This window comes from Calypte anna, chromosome 2, assembly GCF_003957555.1.
Source record: "Calypte anna isolate BGI_N300 chromosome 2, bCalAnn1_v1.p, whole genome shotgun sequence".
NCBI lineage: Eukaryota > Metazoa > Chordata > Aves > Apodiformes > Trochilidae > Calypte > Calypte anna.
In genome coordinates, this window is record NC_044245.1 from 122,554,260 (window position 1) to 122,579,545 (window position 25,286).

Below are 25,286 nucleotides of genomic sequence, written 5' to 3' on the forward strand. Positions count from 1 at the left end.
TAAAAACATGCCTAAGTGCTTTGCTGGAAAACAAAAAGTATTTTTCATTTAGACTGCAGGTGACTGAGTGAAACAAATAGCAGTGCTGCCCATGTGTAGAAGTAAAAAAGGAAACAAAAGAAGCAACAAAAAAACAAAACAAAAAAACCCCAAAACCCTGTGTGAAGCTACTTTAAGAGGACTGGACTAGGCAGAACTTTCCAAAAGAAGCAATATAGTTAAGTAGTCATAACAGCAACAATAGCAGTGGATAAAGCACAATCTATTGGATGTCTAGGATGTCTAGAAGCTCCAATCTGAACAGAAACCTCAAGAAAATATGAGGTAAAGAGATTAGGAAAATACTGAAAAGAAGAGGAAAACAAGGCATAAGGTTGGCTCTGCAGTGAATCTGCCACACAACACTTCACCAAAGACAACAAGGAGATCCATGGAGGGAAACAACTACAGATTCCATGGGCCTTTCAGGCAAGGCGATGGTAGAACCACAGGACAAGGCTCTGCAACAGGATGGACACACCTGGAGAGTGGGTAACAAGGACAAAACTCCTTCCAGAGGCCTGTGTGCAACTCGACCTCTCCAGGCTTAGAATCAATGAGAGTCACACACACAGCGACCATAAGAGAATGTGCAAACTGGGAATGAAGGTTGGACCCTACTCAATGTGAACTCCCCCCAGGAGTGTAAAATCAGTGTGACACAGCCCCAGAGCAAACCCATCTGACTGAGGGGCAGCAGTGACACCCTCCATTCAGGGCTCTCCATGCCTCTGGCACCCTTTAAAGGTCTAGTTCAGGTTCTAGATAAGAAAATTACAGGTTTGTATCTGCAAAACTGGCCACTGATATTCACCTGTTAGACCTTTTCACATACTGTTCTGAAGAAGAAGGCTACAAAACCTCTGGATGCTTTCAAATTGTTTTGTATTGCCAGAGCAATATTAAGCACTTTGTACAAAAGAGAATTAAGCCAGCAAAGTGTAACAGAAAAGAAAAAGCACAAATGTGTTTGGAAGAGGTAGAATACCCACAGCACATGCAAGACGAAGTCATGCACTGGCACTGAGTTCACAGACAGGTGTGTGAGTCAGGGACACCATCCTTCTTCCAGTTGTTTCCTACCACTCCTCTGCTGAGAAGTTCCACCCCCGCAGCTCTGTTGGCAGAAGGAATTAATTTAGCACTCCCTCGTGTGCTTCCAACAAGTCAGATGGATTAGTCAACAAAGAGGGTTTAAACTAACCTGCTCATTTTGCCTGAAGCAAATGAAAGCACTCTTAAGCAAACCCCTTTTACCAGCAGAGGTATGGTAGCATTAACTACAGCATCAAAGGGGCAGTGTGTAGGTGCAAATAGGCAAAATCTCCAAACGGCAGAGTTAGATCTGGAGCACATACTCTGTCCAGAGCTTTTTAAGTATGCACAAGCCATAGCATCTTACATACACACCACCAGTCCACGTGTGTATTTTATCAGGCAGCAAATACAAAGTTAATGCAATTATGCTAAAAATCCTCCCACCACGCGTTAGGTTAAGGCACTTTGTCTCATACTCGCTGTGTGCTAACAGCATGCAAGGGAATGGCTATTAGAGATGATGGATGATAAATTCTAATTCATGATACCTTCCTAACTTGCCTAAGGTCACAAGGTTTGATTGTGCAAAATTAGGCAATTGACCCGAAAAGGTTGCAATTTACTTTTCCAAATAGTATTTCAAGACTAATAGCAGCACAAGCTCAGTTTGAATTCAATTTCCCACAAAAAAGAGCTCCTGATTGTAATCCAAACACTCTGCTGACACTTCACAAACACATGAGTTCCTGTTATTGGGAATCCCACTTTCAAAAGTCTTCTCTAATTGTGATCTGAGAGCAAGGGCTGTGACATTAACAGATGTGCCTCTGTCAGGCTGGACAGCAATGAACTCTCAGCACACAGGTCTTCCTGACACACTCAGTGCTCCCCAGGCAGATGAACCCATGCCATAAACATCTCCTTTGTCTACTTCAGCAGTCCCTGCATGCAACAAAAGCATGAGTAGGGATGTCATCAAGTTTTTTTGAGTCCTTTCTCATGAGCTTTGTCTTCTCTTCCTGGTACTCGTGCTGTGGAGCAGCACAGTTTGTACCACAAATGGACAGCGTATGCCTTTTATTTTATTTTATGCTATGATCTATTTGATCTATAGGTTTTTATGATCTATACACTTTGGGCATAGCAGGACACATGTGCTCTTCCTGCCCCAACAATAAGGGTCTGATTCCAATGAACTCACTTTGCTGTGTGATGCCCACAGCAGATCAGCCTATTCTGTAATGTTTTTGCTTGAGAGACAAGAGCCTCTTCTCCTTTCACAGAACTTCTAGCTTCCAAAATCCCTCAATATGCAGGAGTATTTGAACTGAAACTCTTGTATGACCAGGAATACCGATTTTCAGTAACACAAAAAAACATGAAACTGCCTTGGAAAAAAACCTCCTGAATCTTCCTTAGCATCGAGCACTGAGTCTTGCTCTAAGGACAGGAGGACAACCCATTGGTTTGGAAAGCCAGCCTTACCACAGAAGTATTTCATAAGTCCCAACAAAAATTTTGGGGCATAAGTTTTTCCAGATAAAATGTGCTGTTTCAGCAGGATTTTGCTGAAAATGCAGTAATTGGTATACACTGGAATTGCACTGTGTTTCTAATGGCATGATCAATTTCTCACTCATTTCTTTAAGAGATCAGACTTTAAGGACTCTCCTCAGGTGCAATAAAGGGAGACATTGTATGTGTCTAACAAGTTTAGTACACCTGTGGATAACACAATGTCTATAAGTAACAGCATATTACACATCATGCACCACCCAAGTGTGAGAATTTAATCCTCAGTCTTGCACAAGGGGTTTTATCACCTAAAAGGTCCTATTTCTTGTGTAGGAGCTTGCACTTTGTTCATTGAAATTCTAATTCAGCAGAATATGCAAAACTACATTTAAATGTTTTGGTAGAATGGAATTTAAGTAGTACTAAATATGAAATTTATTGGTGATTATATAAATCCGCAAAGTACTGTTATAAATCATTCTCCCCAGACCATTATTTTCGAAGTATCAGACTTTTAGATCCTGGAAAACAAAAACGAGTGGTAAGTGATGCTTTCCTAGGATATGTACACTGCACAAAGCACTACCTGTGACTGCATAGTTTAGATTTAGGTTATTCTAGATTTGGAGCAAAACACCACATCTCCCTCATCTGAGGCACTAGCTTTTGATTTGCAGGAAGCTGAATCAGTTTATGATTCCTTTCCAATGGACAGTGGGAGATTTATACGCCTTTCTCTAATGTGGGAGAACAAAGCACAAAGAACCAAATGATTATCAGAGAAAAAAGGAAGCTACCTTTGGTCTCTGGAGAATTAGATTTCAGATTGAATAAACCTGCATTTGCTCCCCCCAGGACTAGGACAGTTAACAAACGAAGACTTCTTTCCCACACTGTTCCATCAAAGAATGGAAAAGAGATTTCAGTCATCCAAATGTATGAACTTTGGCAGTAAACACTACTGACTCTCAAGAGACCATGGGTAAAAAAGGTATGTTAAAAAACTTCTGTGAAGTGTACATCCCTTTTTAATTTTTAATTATGAACCACAGAAGCACGTGGTTTTGACAGAGAAACTCAAAACCAGTTTATGAAGAAACAGTGAATTAATATTTCTACAGAATGAATGCATTTGTACTACAGCATCTCAGAATGATTTCTGAAATATTTAGTGCCATCATTAATATAATATGAACCCTCATTTGCAACAAAGCAGGGACCTATGTCCAGGAGGACACGCAGTAAAATGGCATTATCAAATACACCAATACAACCTCAGCTCTGGTGTAACAGAGCCATTATAGACCAATTAAACTGGCTGCACTGATTTGGTTAAGTTTGCCTTTCTTGACTGAGCTGCACAGCAGTGGAGTCTCTTTGCAGCAAGCTGACAAAGCAACAGTGTGATGAAGTGGTTTGGGAGGAGCTATTATCAAAGGTCTTCCCAGCAAACAGTCCAGGAGAGTCTGAGCTGCTGTCCTTGAACAACCTACTGTAACTCTCAGGTTGGCTCTGCTTTGAACTGAGTGAACACCAAAGGCTTCCTCCAGTCTAAATTATTTTATGATTCTGTATTGATCGGTTAGCACTCTAGATTATCTGCTGCAATCAAACAACACTTCTTTGCTCTCCAAAACAGAGGCTCTGTAACTCCTTATCCTACCTTTCCTCCTATGTATCTTACCCCAGCTCAGTCCTGAATGTTCACTGGGAAGTTTTTTAGGTTTTAAAGAGATCAGTCCTGGGTGCAGGTTATGTTCTGCAAGATCACAAGCAGACAGCTCCGTAAATATGAATCCCAGCAGGGATTCTTAATGTGAACTTCCTGCACACACACAGTAGTTTGCATGAGTCTAAACATACAGTGAGAAATAATCTACAACATCAGTAACTAAAAAAACACACTATAAAATAGGTAAGAAGGGCCATAGTGAGGCACTAGTCAGCTGGCAAAACGCGACAGCCAAGAATCAAGAGCCACAGGAATCCAAAATCATCACAAAGCTAAAACATCCTTAAACAGGACTCTATTTTGCATTTTACAGAGGCTGTGTCATGGGAATGTTTTGCTCTGATGGACCCAGATCTGAATCGCTATCTCCACCCTGTGCCCCAGAGAGGCACAGCAAATTTCAGAATTCATCCCCCACCACTCCTCTGCCCTCTTGCCTAAATTTAGACTGTCTTTGCTCAGCTCTTGGAAACCACATACTATGCTTTGCATCTTCTCTGGTTCTCCATGGCCAACTCTCCTCTCCCTTCCGGAATTTTAGAAAGATTAAGAAAATCTATCCAGAATAAAAAACAATTTTCTACCAAAGGTCTAAATTCCCAAGTAAAATTGGAGGAGGCAAGTATTCTGGTTTACAGCATACACAGCATTTATAGTATTCTCACAAAGGCTTTTCAAAAGTATAAGTTGAAGTCAGCTTTCCAAGACCCCTGCGTATTTCCAGGCAAGGACAGAGGGGCGTGTATCTGAACATTTCTATCTGCATTACACAGCAGTGACACCACCACACTCCATCACCCCTAAGACCCCACAGCCCTCCCTCACCGACATCTTTTCTTGCACCGGGTCTGGCAGAGACGGAGTTCACGTCCTTCACAGCAGGACATGTAGGGCTGTGGTTTGGAGTTGTGATTGCCCAACAGTGTTTGAACAGCACAGAGACCTTTTCTGACTCTTTTCTCCCCCCATCCCCGCCCCAAGAGATGAGATCTGGGAGGTGACACAACTGGGCAGATGACCTTGAGCAACCAAAGAGATGATCCGATACTCCGCGTTGTACAAGACCACACTGTTCATCAGAGTGGAGATGAGAGACTTAGGGACGTTACCATCTCCTCAGGACTCATGGGACCCGCGTCTGCCCATGCGAGTTGGAAAGCGACAGCCGGGTCACCACCTGCGCATTCCTTCCTTCTTCTCCCGCTCCTTCACTCACTCACTCACTCACTCACTCACTCACTCCCTATCTCGACATCCGCGGGGTTTTGCTTTCCCCCTTCGCCTCCCCGGGTCGCTCACCCTGCGGGGTCACCCTCCCCTCCTCCCTGCCCCACACCCGGGCCCCCGGCGGCCCCGGCGCTGCCTCCCACTGCGCGCACCGCGCACACCACACACGCACCGCGTACCCCGCGCGCTCCCGCCCATCCCCCTCCCCCGCCGCGCCTCGAGCCGTCGCCGGCGGGAGGGCCCCGCCCCGCCGGCACGTGCGGGCAGCACGCACGCCGCACGCGCCGCCGGGCAGACAGCCCGCGCGTGCGCCGCCTCGCTGCGCGCCTAACGGTACCGCCGCGCTGACCTCCCGCCGGGAGGCTCCGCTGCCCCGATCGCCCCTCGGGACCCACAGGGACCCTTCCTCCCCCACCCCTTTCCCCCTTCTTGCGCGTGCGCGGGGGGTGAAGGAAAGGGTGGTGGTGGGGGGGAAAACAAGACGGGAGGGAGGGGGTCGCCTGCCCCCTCCCCCCGCCCCCATCCCCCGTGGTGCCCCGTCGCGAGCGGGGCGGGGCGGGGCGCGCGCGGCGCGGGGCGGCGGGGCGGTCGGGCGGTGCAGGGGCTCGTGACGCGCCCCAGCTGTCGCGCCCGCCCCGCCGGCCCCCCGGCTGCCCGCCCCCCGCTCGCGCTCCCCCTCCCCTGCGGTGGCTCTCCCGGTGCATTGTGGGAGCAGTCCGTTGTTCATTTGCCATTCGACCTGATCCGGGGCCTGTTGGGACGGAAGCGCCGCCGAGCCGGATCCATTGTGGGGAGCCTGCGGCGGCGATCTTAGGCCGGAGCCGGGGGTGGGGAAAGCGGCCGGACTCCGTTTCTCGCGGCCGCCACCCCCGCCCTTCCCGCACGGCAGCCGGCGCCTCCTTCCCCCTTCCCGCGGGCAGAGCCCTCGGCCGGGCGGGGAGCGGCGGGCCAGGGGCGCGAGGCGGCGGCGGGCGGGGGGCGCGCGCGCCATGTTCGCGGAGATGAACCGGCGGACGCTGGCGTTCCGGGGCGGCGGCCTGGTCACCGCCGCGGCGGCGACGGCGGCGGCCGGTGGCGGAGGCGGCGGCGCGGCCGAGGCCTGGGACCGGCAGGACCCCGAACCGCTGAACGGGCGCGGGGCGGACGAGGAAGTGGAGCTGGAGGGGCTGGAGGCCGAGGAGCTGGAGGCCGCCGCCGACGAGAAAGAGGAGTTGCTCCTGCCGCAGGACGCGGTCTCGCCCCCCGCCGCCGGCCCCATGTACGCCGAGAGAAACCGCCGGACACTGGCCTTTCGGGGCGGCGGGGGGCTCCTCGCCGCCCCTTCCGCCGCGAACAATGGCTGTGAGGCTTCGGCCTGGCCGCGGAAGCACTTCAATGGGCGGGGGGCGGACGAGGAGATGGAGCTGGAGGGCGCGGAGGGCCTGGAACCGGAGGGCCTGTTGGAGGGGAAGGAACTGGTCCAGGACGGGGGCTCCCTGAGTGACAGCAGCGACGACGAGGAGGACGGCGAAGGGGGCAGCTTGGGCGACGGCAGCGGCGCCGAGGGCGGCAGCTGCAGTAGCAGCAGGCGGTCTGGGGGCGACGGAGGGGACGAGGCGGAGGGCAGCAGCGTGGGCGCGGGGGAGGGGGAGAGCATCAAGCATTTCCCGCTAGCCAGGCCCAAGTCGCTGCTGCAGAAGCTGCACATCTCCTTCCAGGGCTCCTGGCTCAAGGAGTTCCCATGGCTCTACTACTGCCAGGAGACCGGCCTCATGTCCTGCGCCTGGTGCACCGCCGCCGCGGCCGCCGCCGCCCCTCCCGAGCTGATTATGGCCGGCGGGGCCCTGCCCGGGGGGCACGACGAGCTCTGCAAGGGCACCCGCAATTACAAGCGGGCCCTGCTCCTGCGGCACCACCTTTCCGCCGAGCATCGTCTCAACGAGCCCGTCAGCGCCGAGCAGGTAGGAGAGGCGACGGGGCGGCCGCTGGGTCGGGGTGGGGGGGAAGGCGGGAGCGGGTCGCGGGGAGAAGCCGGCCGGCCTCCCTTTTCGCATAGGTGGGGCGGTGGTTTTCAGAGCCCACGTGCGTGAACTTCTTTAAATGGTTTCCAGTGTTTGTTGTTGCCCAGGCGGCTGGTCACGCCGCGCTGTTTTCGCACGCCGTCTCCGAAGCGGGAGGCGAGTCCGCTTTCTGATTCGGGGCGAGTCCCGCTGCATTCGGGCAGGTACAGCGTTGTCAGCGGTGCCGTCGTGCAGCCCGGGAGCCTTGGCTGCTGTTGTTTATGGCTGCACCGGGACAACGTCGCGTGGTCGGAGGTAGCGAGTGCCGTTTGCATTAGTTTATCTCTTTCTCTGGTGAAGATAAACAGGCGATGTGGGAGAAAGTTGAGTACGGATACCAGTGATGCAGCACTGATTTAAAAACACCCGTTACAACTTCCTCCTGCGGTATCGGAGAAGGGAGGGTAGTGTCCGGCTAACGACTGCTTGTGAAACTGGTCACTGCCAGCCTGCGTAGGGAGTTAGCCTGCCGTTCTTAACCGTGTAGTTCCTGTGCACTAATCGGATCGCTTTATGTAGTCAAGACCTTTTCGTTTAAATCTTTTCCCCGATTGTATAGCTTCAGATTGAGTTAGTGAGCGAGAAGCCTGCAGTTGCTTGCTGCATGTTGGAGATAAACATGTGGTTTCCTGAAAGCCATGTTAGTATGCCAGCGCTCCTCTAATGCTTTAGGAGTAGTGAGACTCTTGTTCCCCGCTAAACGTAAAATTACTGTTTTTCTTGGCTGCGCTTACGAATAAGGCTGGGTTAGCACTAGTACATATGTGGAAAAAAAGCTTCTAAGGAATACTCGTATTGAATCCCCAGCACGCTGCAGCGCTTCCTCCTAAGGATGCGTGCGCTGCAGAAGTTTCACTTGGATCCCCTGGCTGGCCTTGAACTGCCAGCGGAGTGCAAGCCAGTTTGCTTCAGGTTAGGCTAGTACTGGAACTGCCAGGCTGAACTCGAGCTGGTAGCTGGATTTTAATCCTCGACCACTTCATTTTTCACTCTTTAAAGCTCAGTTTTTATTAAAACACCCGTCTCGGTTGTACAGGTGTGTCTGTAGTACAAACTGTAGTGCGGTAGTTCATTGAGCTTATTGCTTGAGTATTTTAAAGAACTCGGGGTACCTTGGGCAGGAGTTGCTATTGTAATGGTTGGGAAAGGATGTAAGGATGACAGATAAAATGCGAGCTGAACATGGTTTTCTTACAGCTAGATGAAAAAGGTTTGCAAGTTTTATATGAAACTACTGCAAGGAAAACCTTACAGTGCATAAATACCAGTGTTATCCAAAATATTATTTTTGGATTTACAAGTGCAACGTTCACTTTAAGGATGAGTAATTCTACCTTTTCAGTAAGTGTATTTCTAGGGCAACCATTGTTACAGACATTTCATGGCAGTAGGTCATTCTAGGTTCCTCCAATCCGGGGTTTGCCTTTCACTCTGAGGTATTTTAGCTAAAAGTGCTTTAAATAACTTGCTTCTAATTTTGGAACTTTCATTCTCAATTTTGTTTTACCTCTCTGTATGTTTAAAAATGTCCTTTTTGTTTGATATTATTGCAGTATGTTCCCTAGCATCTTGTTGCCTAGTTTCTAACTTCAAATTGTGACTGATGGATGACCTTGTAAAGGTGTGTTCAGTCTGTGCATAGCTTCCTGTGTCATTAGGTGTTGCTAATTCATTCCACACTGAGAAGGTTCTCTCACTCCCCTTAAACTAAGCATAAATAAGACCTATTCCAAGCAGTTTCTCTGCTGAAAATTGCTCCTTTTTTCCTTTGTGTTCCTAACCCCAGTCTCCTGTAAGACTGCTAAATACTGTCAGGATGGAAGAGAGGGATAGAATATTGGCTTGTGTGTCACAGCCTAAAAGTGAGCACAAGCATTTATTTGAAGAGTAACCTTTTATTTCATGGGAATCTTTATGAAAACAAGCTTCTGCTTGGTTTTTGCTACCACTGTTTGTTCAAGAAAAAATATTCGTAGTAACTCAAGAGTAAGATAGATGAGATGTGTCAGTGGTTCTTTTGTGCTCCATTAAAGATAAGGTGTAGACAAAGTAAGCTTCTATAAGGTAGCTGTACAGAGATTGGTGTTTTCAAGTGGATAACTGCTGGATGCATCCTTGTGCAATTACATCTAACTTAAGAACTCACAAGGGAAGGAACAAGGCAGTATTTCAAGAATCAAGTGTAGTTTTACTTGTGGTATGCTGTCAGATTACACTTGCTTTATCAAAAATCTGATTAAGCCTCTCTGTTTTCTTTCTGCTTTTATGTTTAATTTCTCTATCCTTTCACACTTTTAATAGCACTTGAATTTCTTTGAATACATGTGTTTAAATTAATACCAAAACAATAGCCTCATTTTTTTCATGGTTAATGCCATGATACCAGATACTTGGAACAAAAGTAGGTAATTTGTACCCTGACCATATTTCCAAACATACTTAATGAGGCTGCAAAGCCATTTAGATTTAATGAAACTTGGGAGAGATCTTTCAGCCTTTGTCTTAGAGACAACACATGCATTCTTGACATGACGAGCTTCAACTGCAGGGCATGTTTAGCAGCTGCTAATAAACATATGGCATAGTGCCACTGCTCAAGTGCAAAAAGGAAATTATAGGTGTTTAGACAGCAGAGCAGTGGAAATTTCTATAGGTCTGTTGGATATTGGAAAGGAGTGATGATTTCAGTTTATTTTTGGGGTATATTTAATTTGGAATGCCAAAATACATCACAAGTGGTTGCAGCTGCTGTAATTTCAAGAGTATTGAGCTGTCAGTGCTTCTTTCTGAGACAAATATTTTCTAGTTTTAAAAAAACACAAAACTGTCTCCATATAAAGCTTAAGGAAAGATGTAGTCGGCTTGAAACACTTTTTTTTGTTTTTAATAAAAGGACTATGATGTGGCAGAAACCTTAAGAAATAGGCACTTAGTGTGACATTATTGCTAAAATATTTTAATCCTGTGATGAACTAAAACCCATAAAATGCAGATTTATTGGCTGTTGGGGGTTCTTCTCCTTAAAGCGGGTCTTAAAACATATTCTCTCTAGACAGAATTCAAAACTTTGGAAATACTGCCAGAAAAGCTTTCTCCAGCCTAAATAGACATGTTGGTTTAAAGCAGAAGCTCTCTAAAAGGAGGAAGGCCTTTGATGTGTTATTTTTTCCATGTGAACTGTAATTGTTTGCTTTATGTGAGCAGTGATGAATAGAAGTCGTGCTTCAGATGTCAGAGTTACATTATTCCGTTCTAAGTTAACTTCTTGAATTACTCTTAGCAGAGCAAAGAAGTTGAGGGCTAAGTCAGGCACTTAAAAGTATGGGCTATATTTTACTGTATTGTTAGATAGTGTTTTTACCAGACTTCAAACTACACCAGTGAATGTTGAGTCCTTAATGGATCAGTTGAAAATTTCTGAGTTTTCTGTTAGCAATGCCAAATGTCAGGGGGGCACCTTCAGTGCAGCTGATAGGACCATATTTCAAAATATTTTTTCCTCTGTAGCTGCACATGCTTAAGAAGTTCCTGATAGCTCATTTCTGTAAGTGCTTTTTAAAATCTGGATGAGAATGAATTTGGGGGCATAGGGAACTGTTGTAGAGTAAGGTGTGGTAGTGGGGAAGGGATTAATGCTACAGCTGAGATAGAATCTATGGTTAGACTGGTTTGGTTTGGTTATTGCTTTGGTGTTTTTTTGTTATCCCCCTCACCATTCTTGTTCCTGGGACACAAGAGTATGTTGATGATACAGGAGCAAAAAGAAAAGCAAGTAGCTGTTCTTGGTCATCTGTTTCTGCTTCTATTAGCTTTTAGGCAAGTTTAATTAGTGAATTTTACATATGAAAGTAATTTATCTTGGAATGTATTCAAACAAATCTAATTGAAACTGAGCACAGTATTAGTTTCCCTGAGGAGTCCCTGTTAGACCACTTCTAATGTCACCTATAGAAAGCAGCTTTCCAGACTTGGAATTCTGTAGATTCCCCAGATGTAACTGAAGTAGCCCTGATTTTTATTCCAGATTTCTTATCAGTTTTTATTAAAGTATGAGATGTTTTGGTGTTGAGATAACTTCACTGATGTGAGCATTTGGTCTGTATTTTGAAAATACGATCAACATTTAAGCAGGTATCTCTAGTTTGTGGTTCTGTTGGAAAAACAGTACCCTGAGAATGATGTGCCATGAACTCAACTCAAGTAACTGAAGTTTGAAAATATATTACTTCGATCTTTCATAATTAATTTCTGCACCTCACGTCCTATTGGACAGAAACAGTACAATACAGTTCAAATGGAAAATGTTTAAAACTCTCTGCGTGGTCCTAATTTTTTTTCATTTTTCCCACAGTAAATGTTAATTCTACTTGTCACACTTGGTGTACAGAGGCTCACTAACTGTTCAGATGTCAGGGCATTTATTTAATTTGAGGTGTGGCAATATAGTGAGCTGCTTCCATACCAGCAGCTGGACAGCTGTTTGCAATATCATAGTTTTTAAAATCTCTATGCACCCATTTCTCTGTAAAGCTGTAATACCGATGTCTTTCCCCTCAACACACATCCCTCTAACTTGGACATCAACTGCATTATATATATCTTATTTTCAACATTATGATCTTCTCTTAAAGAGGACTTAAGTTTTGTATTCCTGTAGCACGTATGTGATCTGCAGCTCTTTTTTACCATAATGGTTTGCAGTTTTCTTAGGAAAGTTAAAAAAAAACTCTGTAATTTTTTTTACCAGCTCTTTTGGATACGTACACATGCTTAGCTATAATATACTTTGCCTGCATTCTTCAATCACACATTTGTAAAAAGAAAGTAGATTATTTTTAAAATTCATGTGTTTAACGTTCTCAGATAATGAAATTGTTAGGTAGATGCTATGATATCTGATATGTGCTGTGTAAAATGTACTTCACTGATGATTGACTTTGATTAGAGTGACAACACTTTCAGGTATGATAATTTCTGTCTTAATCTAATTGAAAGTCAGTGAAATTGGTGTTTTGAAACTATGCAGTGCTCCAGTGCTGGAGTGACAGGAAACTAGCCTAGATCCAAAATTCCCTGAGAAAGAGTGACAGACTTAGCTGTCACACGTTTGGGAAATACTTTCTGTTTCAAGAGCTCTGATCTGAGGGAGTACCTAGGTATGTCAGAGAGTACACACATGCAAAAAAAAATGAGCCAAGGTGGAACAAAGATCTGTTTCTTGTTCTCACATGAAAGCTTAATTGCTTTTATTTCTAGCTCTTTTTTTTTTCCCCCCACTGAAGTGTTTTTCTAATGGGTAGAGATGTAGAAGCAACTTGAATGTGACAGCAAAGTGAAATTTCCCTGCAGGAGCTGCTGAAATGTTACAGTTTCTATTTTTGGTTATGCTGGGCATTATTTGTGGCTTATGGATGTACACATCATTTGGGAGGATGTAGTTGCAGCCTCAGTTGTCACCCCAGTGGTCCACACTGAGGTTATAACTAGAGGTGGTTTTGGATAGAATGCACCAATTGCTGTGTGGTAGAAAGTGGCATTATAAATAGCTGGTTTCTGCCATAGTCCCAAATTAAAGGTGGTATTTTCTGCAACTTGTGTTTTAACCCCACTGGAGATGATGGGTGCATTAGCATTACCTTGTTAATGTTGATTTTGAACTGTAATGTTGAAGGAGTTAAGCTTTAACAATACTACCAGCCCCCCAAATTGAGTTGTTTTAGAGCAAAAATTATATAATATACAAAAAAAAATCTGATTTTCTCTTAATGTAAACCATATTTAAGCCAGACAGATTTGAACTGTCCTTATATGCTGGGGAAGAAGTGCAAATCTTAGATATCCAGTATAAACCAGACAGTCGTCATCACTTATCTTGATGACAGCACATTTCAGTCAATAGAAACATGGTTTCAAATGTCAGTCTGTGTTGTTTTCTGCTTCCTTCTGGCTGCTGCTTTGTAACAGCTGAGTCAGCACTGTCTAAACGTCGTAAAGTTACAAGTTTTCTACATGATCTAAAATGAAGTTCAGATCTGTTATATTGATCAGCCTCTTAGTATTGTAACTAATACTTAAAACCAAATAATTTCTTGGTGTTGGATAATCTGATACTACTTTTAGCAACATTTTCAAGCCATATTTAAGGTCAGATCTTAAAAAGATTGTAGAGAGAGAAATAAGTTCAATACTGGCTGTATAGTAAGTTTGTACAGGTTAAGGTTGTTGCTACCAGAAAGTTTCTGTGAACCTCTATTCAAGAAAGTGTTAGTTCAGTAACAATAGTGGAAGCTTAAGTTTTGTCACTTGCAGTATTCTGTCCTCTTGCTATTTAATGTTTAGCCTGCCACAATTAGAAAATAAGAAATAGCTGTAGAAAGTAAGGAATAATTTGTAGAACTGTGTAAAAAAATAACTGCTGTTTATAATAACTGTAGTAAAAACATATAGTTTGGAAGATACAAACCTATTCTGTATACAGTCATCTCTCAGCACCTGAAAATGTTGAATTCAAGGTTCTACATAGCTCTGTTTCAGTGGAGATTTCCTAGCTAAGGACACGGGGTGTGTGTGTGTTTGTGTGTGTGTGTGAATATGTGACAATTATCTAGTAAATCTTTTGAAAGGATTCCCGAATCTTTAATGTATGTGGGTTAAGATAAACAAGTACTCCACACTCAATTAAATCTTTCCTTACTTCTGTCTGAAAAATTCATTTCCTTTGCCCTCAAGCAATTCTCCTAAGTTCTGGTTTTGTTTCAATTTTGGGGTCAGAGGGTGCAGAATGAGTGACTCTTAGTTTTCAGAAATATTTTAAAATTATACATTTCTGCCTGCCTTTATGACTAAGAACAAAAAATTAAGAAAACCAGCCACGTTTGAATAACATTATCTTGTGAAGTTTATTTTCATATCCTTATTATAGTATTGGAGGGCTAAGAACAGCATTCATTAAGAGCTAATTATGGTTGTGGTTTTTTTAATTGCAGGAGTCAGAGTTACCATCAGAACTGAATAATGAAGGATACTGTGATTTTAACAGCAGGCCAAATGAGAACTCTTACTGCTATCAGCTCCTGCAAGAGCTCAACGAGCAGAGGAAGAAAGGCATTCTTTGTGATGTTAATATTGTGGTGAGTGGGAGGGTCTTCAGAGCTCACAAGAATATCCTGGTTGCAGGCAGCCGCTTCTTTAAAACTCTGTATTGCTTTACAAACAAAGAAAGCCGTAACCAAACCACTGTTACCTATTTAGACGTTGTTGCTGTTCAAGGTTTTTCTGTCATCTTGGACTTCTTATATTCTGGTAACCTCGTGCTCACGAGCCAAAATGCCATTGAAGTGATGTCGGTGGCCAGCTACCTTCAGATGACAGAGGTTGTCCAGTCCTGCCGCAACTTCATTAAAGATGCCTTAAACATAAGTATAAAATCTGAAGCTCCAGAGACCGTTGTGGTGGATTACAACAGAAGATCTGTTAGTAGGGATGGTTTGTCTCCAAGGGATCAGAAGGTTGCCAGCTTCTGGGCAACACGAAACCTTACCAACTTGGCAAGTAGCATAAAAACTGAGAATGATGCATACTCTATTGATGAGGGCCAAATGGAAGGCTACCAAATGAATGACTGCAGTTGGGTCCAGGACAGCTCTCCTGAAATGGCTGAAAATGAATCTCAAGGTGAGGGAAAAGTTTTTGTATGGAATGACATGGGCACACAGGGACAATCAGTTCAAGAACCTGGAAAAGCAAGAAGGAAAAATCAAACTGCAAAGAGATTTATTTATAATATACCACCTAATACTGAAGAGAACTCAGAAGATTGCTCAGTGTTGCAACCGTCAGTCCCATATCCAGAAGAAGATTTGTCATTTATTAAAGAAGAAGCAGGTAAATATTGCTTAATGTCAATCACATATTTTGGAAACTAAATTATTGAATAAAGTGCATGACATTTATAAATGGGATATGTATGGGGTAGGTAGGATCTTTTAGTGAAGTCAGCACACCAGTCAGATAACTAAATCAGTAATCTGATTCTCTACCCTGGAGCACAGCAGTATGGCTTCAGCTAGAGAAAGGAATGACAGCACCATGCCATGCTGTATGTAATGTGACAGTGCTGTGCATGCAGTATTTAATGTGCTGTTTGCATTTGATGCTTGAGTTGGGAATCTTTACCAGCCTGTAGAAACTGAAGTGCGTAGATTTATGTCAAGGAGTGATAACTGGTGGTTAACCATGTTAACTGGTTGCACAGAGGGGAGGGGACTTTACAATTTATTTCCCTACATTAGTAAAAGATTTTCCTGTGAATCTCCCTCACCTGAGTGTCACCTAGAAACACAGACAACTTTCCCCTGCTGTTTGTTATAGGGTTATTTGCAAAGCTACAAAATCGAGTAATCCCAGGCTAGTGTAACAGAGACACTTAAAGCAGATTTGTGAAATAGATAGGAAAGAGATTCCACAAGGACATACTATAAAGAGAAAATCTGTTTCTTACTGTTCTTTACATTCTTTAAACAAATCCTGAGAGCAACTGAATTCACAGGATTTATTTTCCTTAAGGGTCTATGGTTAATGTGAGTGCTATAATAAGATCAAATATCTGTTTGCTAAACAAATACAGTCACACAAAGGATTATAAGCAGAGTGTTCATAGTGTAATTGGTACTTGGGACAATGTAATTAAGTTCAGGTTTTTATTTCTAAACATACTATTATACTACATTAATAGCTGAAGTATATATTTGAAGTACTGCCAGTTACCTGCATCGCTTTTAGATGAGTTAGTGGTTTTGAAAACTTAGCCTTTTGGAGTCAAAGGTGGCTTCAAGGCAGCTGGAACAAAGCTCTTTAGATCTGTTTCTAAAATATTTTAAAACGTATGTTCCCTTCAGACATCAACAGACACTGAATATCCTCTGCTTCCCTGGTTCAAGGGGTGAATTAGGAGGGAAAATTAGGGCATTCACACTGATGAGTATAGGGTATTTCTGGATATGTTTGAATTCCAGTGACAAAACAAAATTGAAAGGAACCTGAGTTCTGAGAGGGTCTAGGAACTTGTATTTATTTTGGTAGAAGGAAGGATGGCTTTGGTTTCCTCCTGTACACCCAGATGTGTTTTAAACAAGACTGAAATAAATCCATACAGTAGTGTCAGGGACAAGCCATTTTTCCAGGGCTCCCAGAATGCCTCTGCCTGCATCGTTCTGGATGCTTATCTGCTTGTCTGGCAGCTACTCCCACCTAGGGAGGCAGTAGGTGAATAGTAGTGCAGCAAGAGGGCACGTGGTGACATTCTGCTGTACCGTGCCAGTACACATTCATGAGCACCACAACAACATATAACAATATAGAGTAATGCAGAATGGGTCTACGGACGTACATCTGGTACGTGAGCAGCCAGTAAAAGGTGTGTTCATAGTTAGCAAGTAGTGTGGCACAACAGGAGCAGCCCTGGAGAAGCAGCTGTGCTGAGGAGCTGACATTGATTCTGTATGCTTCAGGAGGTTCAGTTATCTCTGCTCTTCATTTCTGAACTCAGTGGGTAGGTCTGCTTCAGCTTTGCAGTTCAGCTCGGGAGCGGAGCAGCTTACAGAGGAAATTTTCCAATACTCTGTTACTGTCTAAGCTTTCTTAGATCACACAGGGTTTCTTCTGGCTGAAATGAAAAAAGAAGCTGTGTTTCAGCAACATGCCTATTGTTTGCCAACTGCCAGCAGGCATTGAGTCTCCAGCAGGCATTTAGACACAACCTTAAATAGAGCTCCTTCAGATGAATCTTCAGCACCCACTGGGGAACTGTGCCTGTGCTGAGCTGCGCTACTTGTGAATACATCATTAGTTGGAGTGCCATGAAAAAGGGCAGCACAGGATCTGGAGCAGGAGCTGAGGACCTGTATATTAATTGATTAAACATAAAATTTCTGGCTCAATTGGGTATGTGATTTCTAATTCTGATTTATATGGTATCACGGCTTAGCAGTTTGGGTGAACCAAAAACCAGGGGACAGAGGTATTCTCTTATTATTCCCCCTCTCCCACCCTCTCAAAGGGAAGATAAAAAGGGGAATAAAAGTAAGAGACTTAAAGTTGAAACTAGAAGCAGATTTAGTAGAACAGGGGAAAGGCAGTAACATACGGGTTAAAGAACAAAAATTAAAATGTGTACAAATATATATACAAATACATATACAATCTGATCTCCATGCTGGCAGGTGTAGGTGCCTGAGGGCCCCGTGTGGCAGGGCCAGCTCAGGAGAGGGCTCCACGGCTCTTCCCAGCACCCGATGAATGTGGATTCTGAGCTGCTGGTAAAGGAACTCAGGGGAAGAGCAGTGAATCAAGGAGCGGGCGAAAGACAGGAGGGGCTGCGGTCTGCCTGAGCTTTATGGTGGAGTATATGCAGGAAAGGAAGGAAATAGACCCCTCTGTGTTCTGACCCCTCCCAGAGTCTGAAAGTCCTCCTTCCCTAGTTCCTCGTACTCAAACTGTGACATGGGATAGGTATTCAACCTCTTTTACTGTTGGCAATACCATGGAGAGCATGTCTGCTAGGTGGTGTCCTCAGCAACAGAAGTAAATACTTATTTGCATTCTGCAGAAATTAAATATGTGCAGTGGACCTTTCTTGAAATACTGGAGGAAGCTGCAGTGCAGTAGTGATCAAGCAAGTTGAGTTCTTATTTGGTGTTTGGGGTTTTTTTAAACAGAAGCACCAAGGGTTCCAGTAACTCATTTTGCTTAAGTTTTCAATTATGAAATACATAGATGCAATATCTTGATGAGAAGAGCTGTGAGGCTAGGGGTGCTGTCTGTCCAAAGCCATTGAAAGTTCTGTGATGGCAGGGAGGAGTTTATTTTACTGAACTGTAATACAGCATCAACTAATCTCCTTGGTACTTTCAGGACATAAGTGGTGCCAAGTAAATAATTATATTTTCTGTCAGTGTTAGAACTATTTTGGAAGCCATATCTAATATTTTTATAAGATGACCTTTACTGTTACAAAGTTATGTACATGCACATTGTTTGAAACAAGAAGAGATACTTGAAGTAGGGCTTGATAAAGGCTTAGACCCAGGCTTTAACACACAGCCTGTGCTTCAGCATTTGGTGTTCTTTCTCCTCTACTGCTGGCTAGATTTTTCTTTGCTCTGCTGGTATATTCCATTCTTAAAGTCTCATTTCAGTTACTTCCTTTATGGCCAAGAAGAGATGGTAGAGGGTGGAGTAGAGAATTGGAAGAATGACAAGAATGAGTTGTAGAGTAACCTTCAGGTTATATGGTAACTTTCTAGTTGTGGATTAAATATCTTGTGGGGGTGAAAACCTACCAAAAATAATAGGCACTGGGAGTTAAAAATGCATAAGAAAATGTCTGTTGGAATAGAAATAAGACAATGTTGTGAGAAGAAAAAGAGTGCATAGTGCGTTCTTAAGATGAATCTCTGTAGAATTATTCTAATGTTATGCTTTGTCATGTGCCCAATGGGAATAGCCACAACCAGCTGTGGTCATGAGGTGTTTAGTTATATGCAGAGGGAGTTGCTGTGTCCTTAATTGTGGTTTTCTGTTGTCTCTTGTTTTTGTGAGGGGAAAGAAATACCATAGATATGGTGGATGGGAAGCCTATTTAGGAACACTCTTCCCACTACAAAAATTTACCCCAAAAGCCACTGCCTTGAATTCCATAGTAAATCAGCTTCCAGTTGGGTATTGCTAGGTAAGTATTAGGTTATCAACAGTTAAAGCTTTCGGAACAATCCACTGCCCCTTTTGTTCTAGTAAAGCAAACATATTAAACTGGTCCTTGCCAAATGTTTTTCCACAGTTAGGCATATGGATATGTGTCAGCTTCTCTTTCCTCTAATCCCATGTTGCCAATGAGTTTGTATTTAACACCTTCCCTGTAAAAGTAGCACTTCACTGAACTTCAAAAAAATGCATGAAGTTGGGATGGATTTTAAATTGCATGTGCCAGTTTACTTCATTTACCTACTTGTACTGAAGTTTTCAAACCTCTTCCAGTTCTAGTTGTATTAATTAAAACAGCTGTGTTTGTTCACACTGAATGTTATTGCCTACTTCACTATTTTCTTTTCTAGTTGATAATCTGCTAAAAGTGTCTTTACTGTTTACAGCTGTGGTGCATCCTACAATTAACCATTTACCACTGTGAAAATAACAGTGCAATCAGTCAGCATCTCTTAGTTTCCAGTTCATAAAAGCTGAGTAGCTCTAATTAATCATACTCTTAATGTCTTGTTAGTAATTTTTCAATATAATGGCCCAAAGCAGGACTTTTTAAAAATCTCTTGGAGTTTATTTTTCATGTGTGCCAGTTTTTTTAAGTGCAAGTCATAGAACGCAACTGTGAAGTATTGCTTCTGCTTTCCAGAGTTCCCTGTGTTGATTCTTTAGGAGAGTTGTATGTACTATCCCAAAAGCTTAATGAAGCTATCACAGGATTGTTTGTTACTATGATTTTTAGGCTAGAATATACTGTGTCATTCAGTGTGTTGGGGATGGGGGCGAGGGAAAGATAAGAAGGGCAGAATGAAAGAAGGCCATGAAAGGGTATCTGAATGATTTTATGGGGGTTCTTAAGTGATTTATTTCAGCTTGCTGTAGAAGCAACTACTTTTTTCAGCTAAACTTGCATACAGAATTTGTAGTGCTGACCACAGTTCTTGTGATGTGATGAAACACAACTTAGGCCGTTACTGTAGAGTCAGGTAACTTTGTATTTACAGAAATCAAGACTGATGGGCTTTTTTTTGTTGTTAAGAAGTCCTCCTAAGAGTGTACAGCATCTGGGGATCAACGTCTTCCCCATTGTCCTGGTTTGGGTAGACAGTTCATTTAAATAAGTGGGTATCATGGTTTAACTCTTCATTTAAATTTGCCTCTCCCCAGGAATGATCCCAAAGACAAGTAGATGTCTTTGGCATAAGATAAGATGTTCTTATGGCATAGAAGCCACACAACTTTAATTCATGTTCCATGTATTACTGTAAAAATAGGAGAAAACAAAAGAAAGGTGAATGGTTTGGGAAAGAAGGTTAGGTAGTGTTTACAGACATTTTCTGCCTGAAAAACTTCAGTTAAAAGTGCAATTGAAGCACAGGCAATATATTCACTTGTAAAAAAATTGTCAATCTGAAGTGCTGATTAAAATTTTCTGCTCCCTTATTTATGAGATGGTAAAGATGATGACTTGATGCACAAATGTATCTTCATATGGGGGGCATAACTCCAACCACTGAAGTTCACTGTGCTGTATCTTCAGCTGGCTTCCCTTCTGTGTCGCAAAGATGCAGCTCAGTAAGTCAAACCTAATTAATAAACACATACTAAGCAGTGAAAGTGTTTTTACTCCAGATGTTTCAGATTCTTTTGGATTGTAGCTGATTTTTCAGAGTAGCGTGGGGCTTTTTTTAACCAGCATTAAGATTAGAACGCAACTTCCTTTAAAAAGGAAGTTTCCAGATAGTAATTACTCTAGAAAATCTTTTTATCTACAGCTCTCTTGTCTCCTACATGCTTGCCTTCACATTCCAGTGCATTCCCATATGGTATGTCTGAATTTAAAGACCACTAAAGGACTGTTTAAAAATAGCTTTTATGCCAAAATTAACATATGGTACAGAAAAATATTTTTACGTTTCCTGTTTAACTTGTGGATTTTATGTGTTGGTTGGCCTGTTCAGTTACACCACCATTCATATCCTAGAGTGAGTTTGTCATGTAAGTCCATATAGAAGTATAAGTTGATCAATTGCTGTTCAGTTACTCCAAGCTAGCAAGTCTAAGTGTGTTGTGTGGTTTTGGGCTGGTTTTATTTGTTTTTCTAAATTTGAGGGAAGGGATAGGTCATCTTCAGTGTTGGTAGCTGAGTGGAATAGGTTTTCAGTAGTGTGTAATTTGTAAAAGACAATTCTTCAGCTTTCCTTTTTCTGGTTATCTTTCCTTGATGAGTTGTTTTGCTCAATGCCAACCATTTATTCTCTGTGTACATACACGGCTTTGGAGTTGGTTTTGGGGGTAGAGGAGGGAGGCAAACATAATTTCTTACTTGTGCCAGTTCTGGCAGATATCTGTAAATATATCTATTTGGAAATGTGTTAACAGTGTTAGAAAGCTTATACAAGATGTAGAATACTATAGCATAGCAAGCTTATACTATATATTTACCCTAACATTCATTGTAGTACATGCAGTAGATGTGTTGGTAGGAGTACAATTTTAGCACAGAGTTTCACTTTACCACTACCTTTTATTGGTGCAGCTTTTTTAGTTGCAAGCTTCATTCTGTCATACTGGGAACAGTGGAACAATGTTAGCATGATCTGTAAAAATGTAAACACAATTGCAGAATTCAGTCACTTCTGGTATTGCCAAGGCTAGGGAGAATTTGAGGGGACATGATCTTCAAAGCTGGGAAAAAAAGTCCCCCTTTGTTAAGCAGCTGTTGTCTTTCATGGTCTGATCATGTTCATGGAAAGTATGAGCTGCGTAAAATTTCCACTCTTTTACACATTTGTTTGCTTGTTAGTTGAGTTGTTCCCCTTTCTTTAGAGTGTAGCGTTGCACATTGCTTTGGAAGGAAAGCATGATACTCGTCTAGCAATCTTAGTTTGCTCCAGGTCTTGTTATGCACAGCTCCCAAGGAAGTATCTAGATTTGGTTGGGTATTTTTCTGTCGGAAGGGTAGGTTTTTTTGTATTTTTACAGATTTGTGTCTCTGACTTGGGCCTTTTTTCTTCAAAGTCCAGTATGAAGACAATCCCTCAGTGTATGTCAACAGAGGTAGGTTTTGGCTTAGTAAATCGGGGATGAATGATGCTGAGGTACCAGTTCATCACAGGGGTTTGGGTTAATTATACTACTGCTTGGAAGACTGCCTGCAGATAGAGAAGCTGACATGGAGATCTCAGCATTTCTTTTCACCTGTTTTAGCATAAAAAGTTGTTTAGACCAAAACTTTCTCTACACAGTAATGGTATCTGTGCTTGCATTCTTACATATGAATAAATACAAATAAATGCCTGTATCCGTTCTTTGTGTATTTGTCTCTACTGCAGTGACATTAAGTGGTTTTGACCAAGAAGTATGGCCTTAATTAGTTCTTATTTTAACAAAAGAGGTTTACAAGCCACAGTGTGTAGCTGACAAAACAGTAGCAATAGGAGTTCTTTGATTCAGGAATAAAGTAAGGATTTTACTGTGTAGACAAACCTTGTAGTGGGAATGGAAATAAACACTTTTTTTTTTTTTCTTCCAGTAGGATACTTTTTTACCCCCTCACTGGGGGGAAACTTGCAGTTTTGAGAACAAGTCAAATTTATTTCCTTGAATTTTTTCTAGTCACTTTTTCAAAGAGTTTGCAAGCACATAGAACGTAACACCAAGACATACTGTGGTTACCAGAGTATTGAGAATGGTTGTTGTTTTTTACTGTATCAAAGGATCTTCACCCTCAATGTCAGGCAGTCTTCAGGACTTTCAGGCAGCCTTCCAGGTCTTATATCTCCTTGAAAACACTAATTTACACCTCAAATATCACCTTAATGAACAGGTGATATGAAATGTTTATGTTGTAAAATCTTTTGAGTTGTCTCTCAAATACTTTGCTTGAGAAAGCTCTTGAGGTACATTCTTAAATTGACTTGTTTGCAGTGTTAGTGGTCTGGCCCATGAGCTTAAAACATAGCCCAGAAGTTAATGGATGAAGGAATTTTCCTACAGTGAAATCAAGAAAGGCTGTTTTCCTGAAAATAGCTTACCAAGTCTCATACTGTTGAATATTTTCATCAGTGATCAGGATAGCAGTGCAGTTGAAATGAAATTGGTGGTCGTGGTCGATAATGCTGGATGACAGGGCTGGGCTGGACTGTTGTTCAGATGGACCTCAACAATCTGTAGGAATTGGCCAGCAGAGATTCTGTGCAAAGATAAATGTCAGGTCCTGCATCTGGAAGAAACAAACCTGTGCATCACTGCAATCAGAATGCTGTGTGGTGACTGAAGAAAAGAACCAGGGCATCCCTGTGGACAGCAAGCTTAGCATAAGTTGGTGCATTCTAGAAGCAGTGATGGCTCCTAGGTGATATTAGCTAGAAATATTAGGACTTCCCTCAAATGGCTGAGGGAAGTGATTTGAATACTCCTGTAGAAATAATGTTCCCAGTTTAGAGTAGTCCAGTACTAGAATGGTGCCAGCAAGCTGGAGGGTGGTAGTCCACTGGACTTTAAGGTGGCTGGGGGGATGGAGAACATGTTACTGAAGGAGAGGAACTGAATTTATTTAGTATGGAAAAGGTGGTGGACTCTACCTGCTGTCTTCTACCATATTAAGGAGATTATAGAGCAAAAGAACCCAAATGTTTTTCAGAGGTGCACAGTGAAAGGGTGAGTGAGTGTCTGTTGTTAAAAGTTATAGCTAAGGGAATCCCAGCTGTTACACAAAGTTGTTCATCATGAGCGTGGCTGTGTTGGAACAGATTGTTTAGAGGGTTTATGGAATCTCTCATCCTTGTAGATACTTAAAACTTGGCAAGATGCAACCCACCATCTAGTCCAGCGTTGAAGTGCCCTGCTGTGAGCAGGAGATTCAGCTACCAGCGTTCAGAGGTCCCTTCAGACCTAAGTTTTTATTTTAGTCTGTGATAGTCCCCAAGAGTAACAACTGCCCCGTAAATTACCTGGATGAGAAAAGCTCTTACTATCTCATATTTCATTGATGTAGTCTCTATGGAGAGATCAGCAAAATAGTTTTCTGATGTGAATGGCATCCCTTTCTCAGGGAGAAGGTTTTCAGGAAACATGACAAGCCAGTTGGAAAGCAAGTGGGCTATGTATTTGGCTCCAGTCAATGGTCATCTGGCAGGGTTAGTTGGTGATAGATGAGACTCCATAGTCAAGGCCATAAACTTTTTTTATGAATGAGAACCAGTAAAAATTAATTTGGGGCAGTACATAGAGTATGATTAAGATTTCACTGGCAAAATGTCTTAAATTTGAGCCTTCTGTTGCAAGAGGCAGATGAGAAGTAACATGTTTGACCCCTTTTCAGAAGGAAGGTTAAAGATGTGAATAATACTCTGGGAGCAAATAAATGGAGTGCAATATATTTTCTTTCACTTACCTTCTCTGTATATATCAGTCTTGGCTGTTACTGCTGTTCTTAGCCAATGTTAGGCAACAAATCCAGCCCTCTGATAGCAATCCAGATTGTATCAGATTATCATAGTTGCCTTTACAGTCCTTGAAAGCTCTGGACTAATTGATGATCCCATCTACTGTGTCCTTTTTTAGTTGATTTGAATGAACAGTCAGTATCAAGAAAACTTAATTGAAAAATAGTAGTATTCTTTATCTCCTCTTTTGGACCTGTTTTTAGTGGTAATATATATATAAAGAACACAATTTAGTTCATTGCATACAACTCTGTCTGATACAGAGTTTTGTATATTCTCGCCCAATGCACCCTACTTCCATATGCCTTTCTCTAATGACCTGTTCAATAACTTCTGTCACTGATCTTTCTCACTAATCTCCTCTTTTATCCCCTACTCAGTAAAGACTTCTGTTTTCCCCAAAAAGCAGCATATGTATGGTTACAGAAAAAGAGCAGAACTTGTCAAGCTAAGGATATTTCTACTTTCTTTCTGGTGATGCCCCATTGTTGT

The 25,286-nt window shown here is 42.6% G+C and overlaps 1 protein-coding gene across 1 annotated transcript in view; it reads left to right on the forward strand.

Moving 5' to 3' along the window:
• Window positions 1-6,540: 6,540 nt before the first annotated feature.
• ZBTB10 (zinc finger and BTB domain containing 10) overlaps window positions 6,541-25,286 on the forward strand; it is a 29,801-nt gene continuing 11,055 nt past the window's right edge. Inside the window, exons 1-2 of the mRNA XM_030445940.1 lie at window positions 6,541-7,491; window positions 14,577-15,474. Of these exons, the coding sequence (XP_030301800.1) occupies window positions 6,541-7,491; window positions 14,577-15,474 (1,849 nt within the window). The remainder of the gene's footprint in view (window positions 7,492-14,576; window positions 15,475-25,286) is intronic.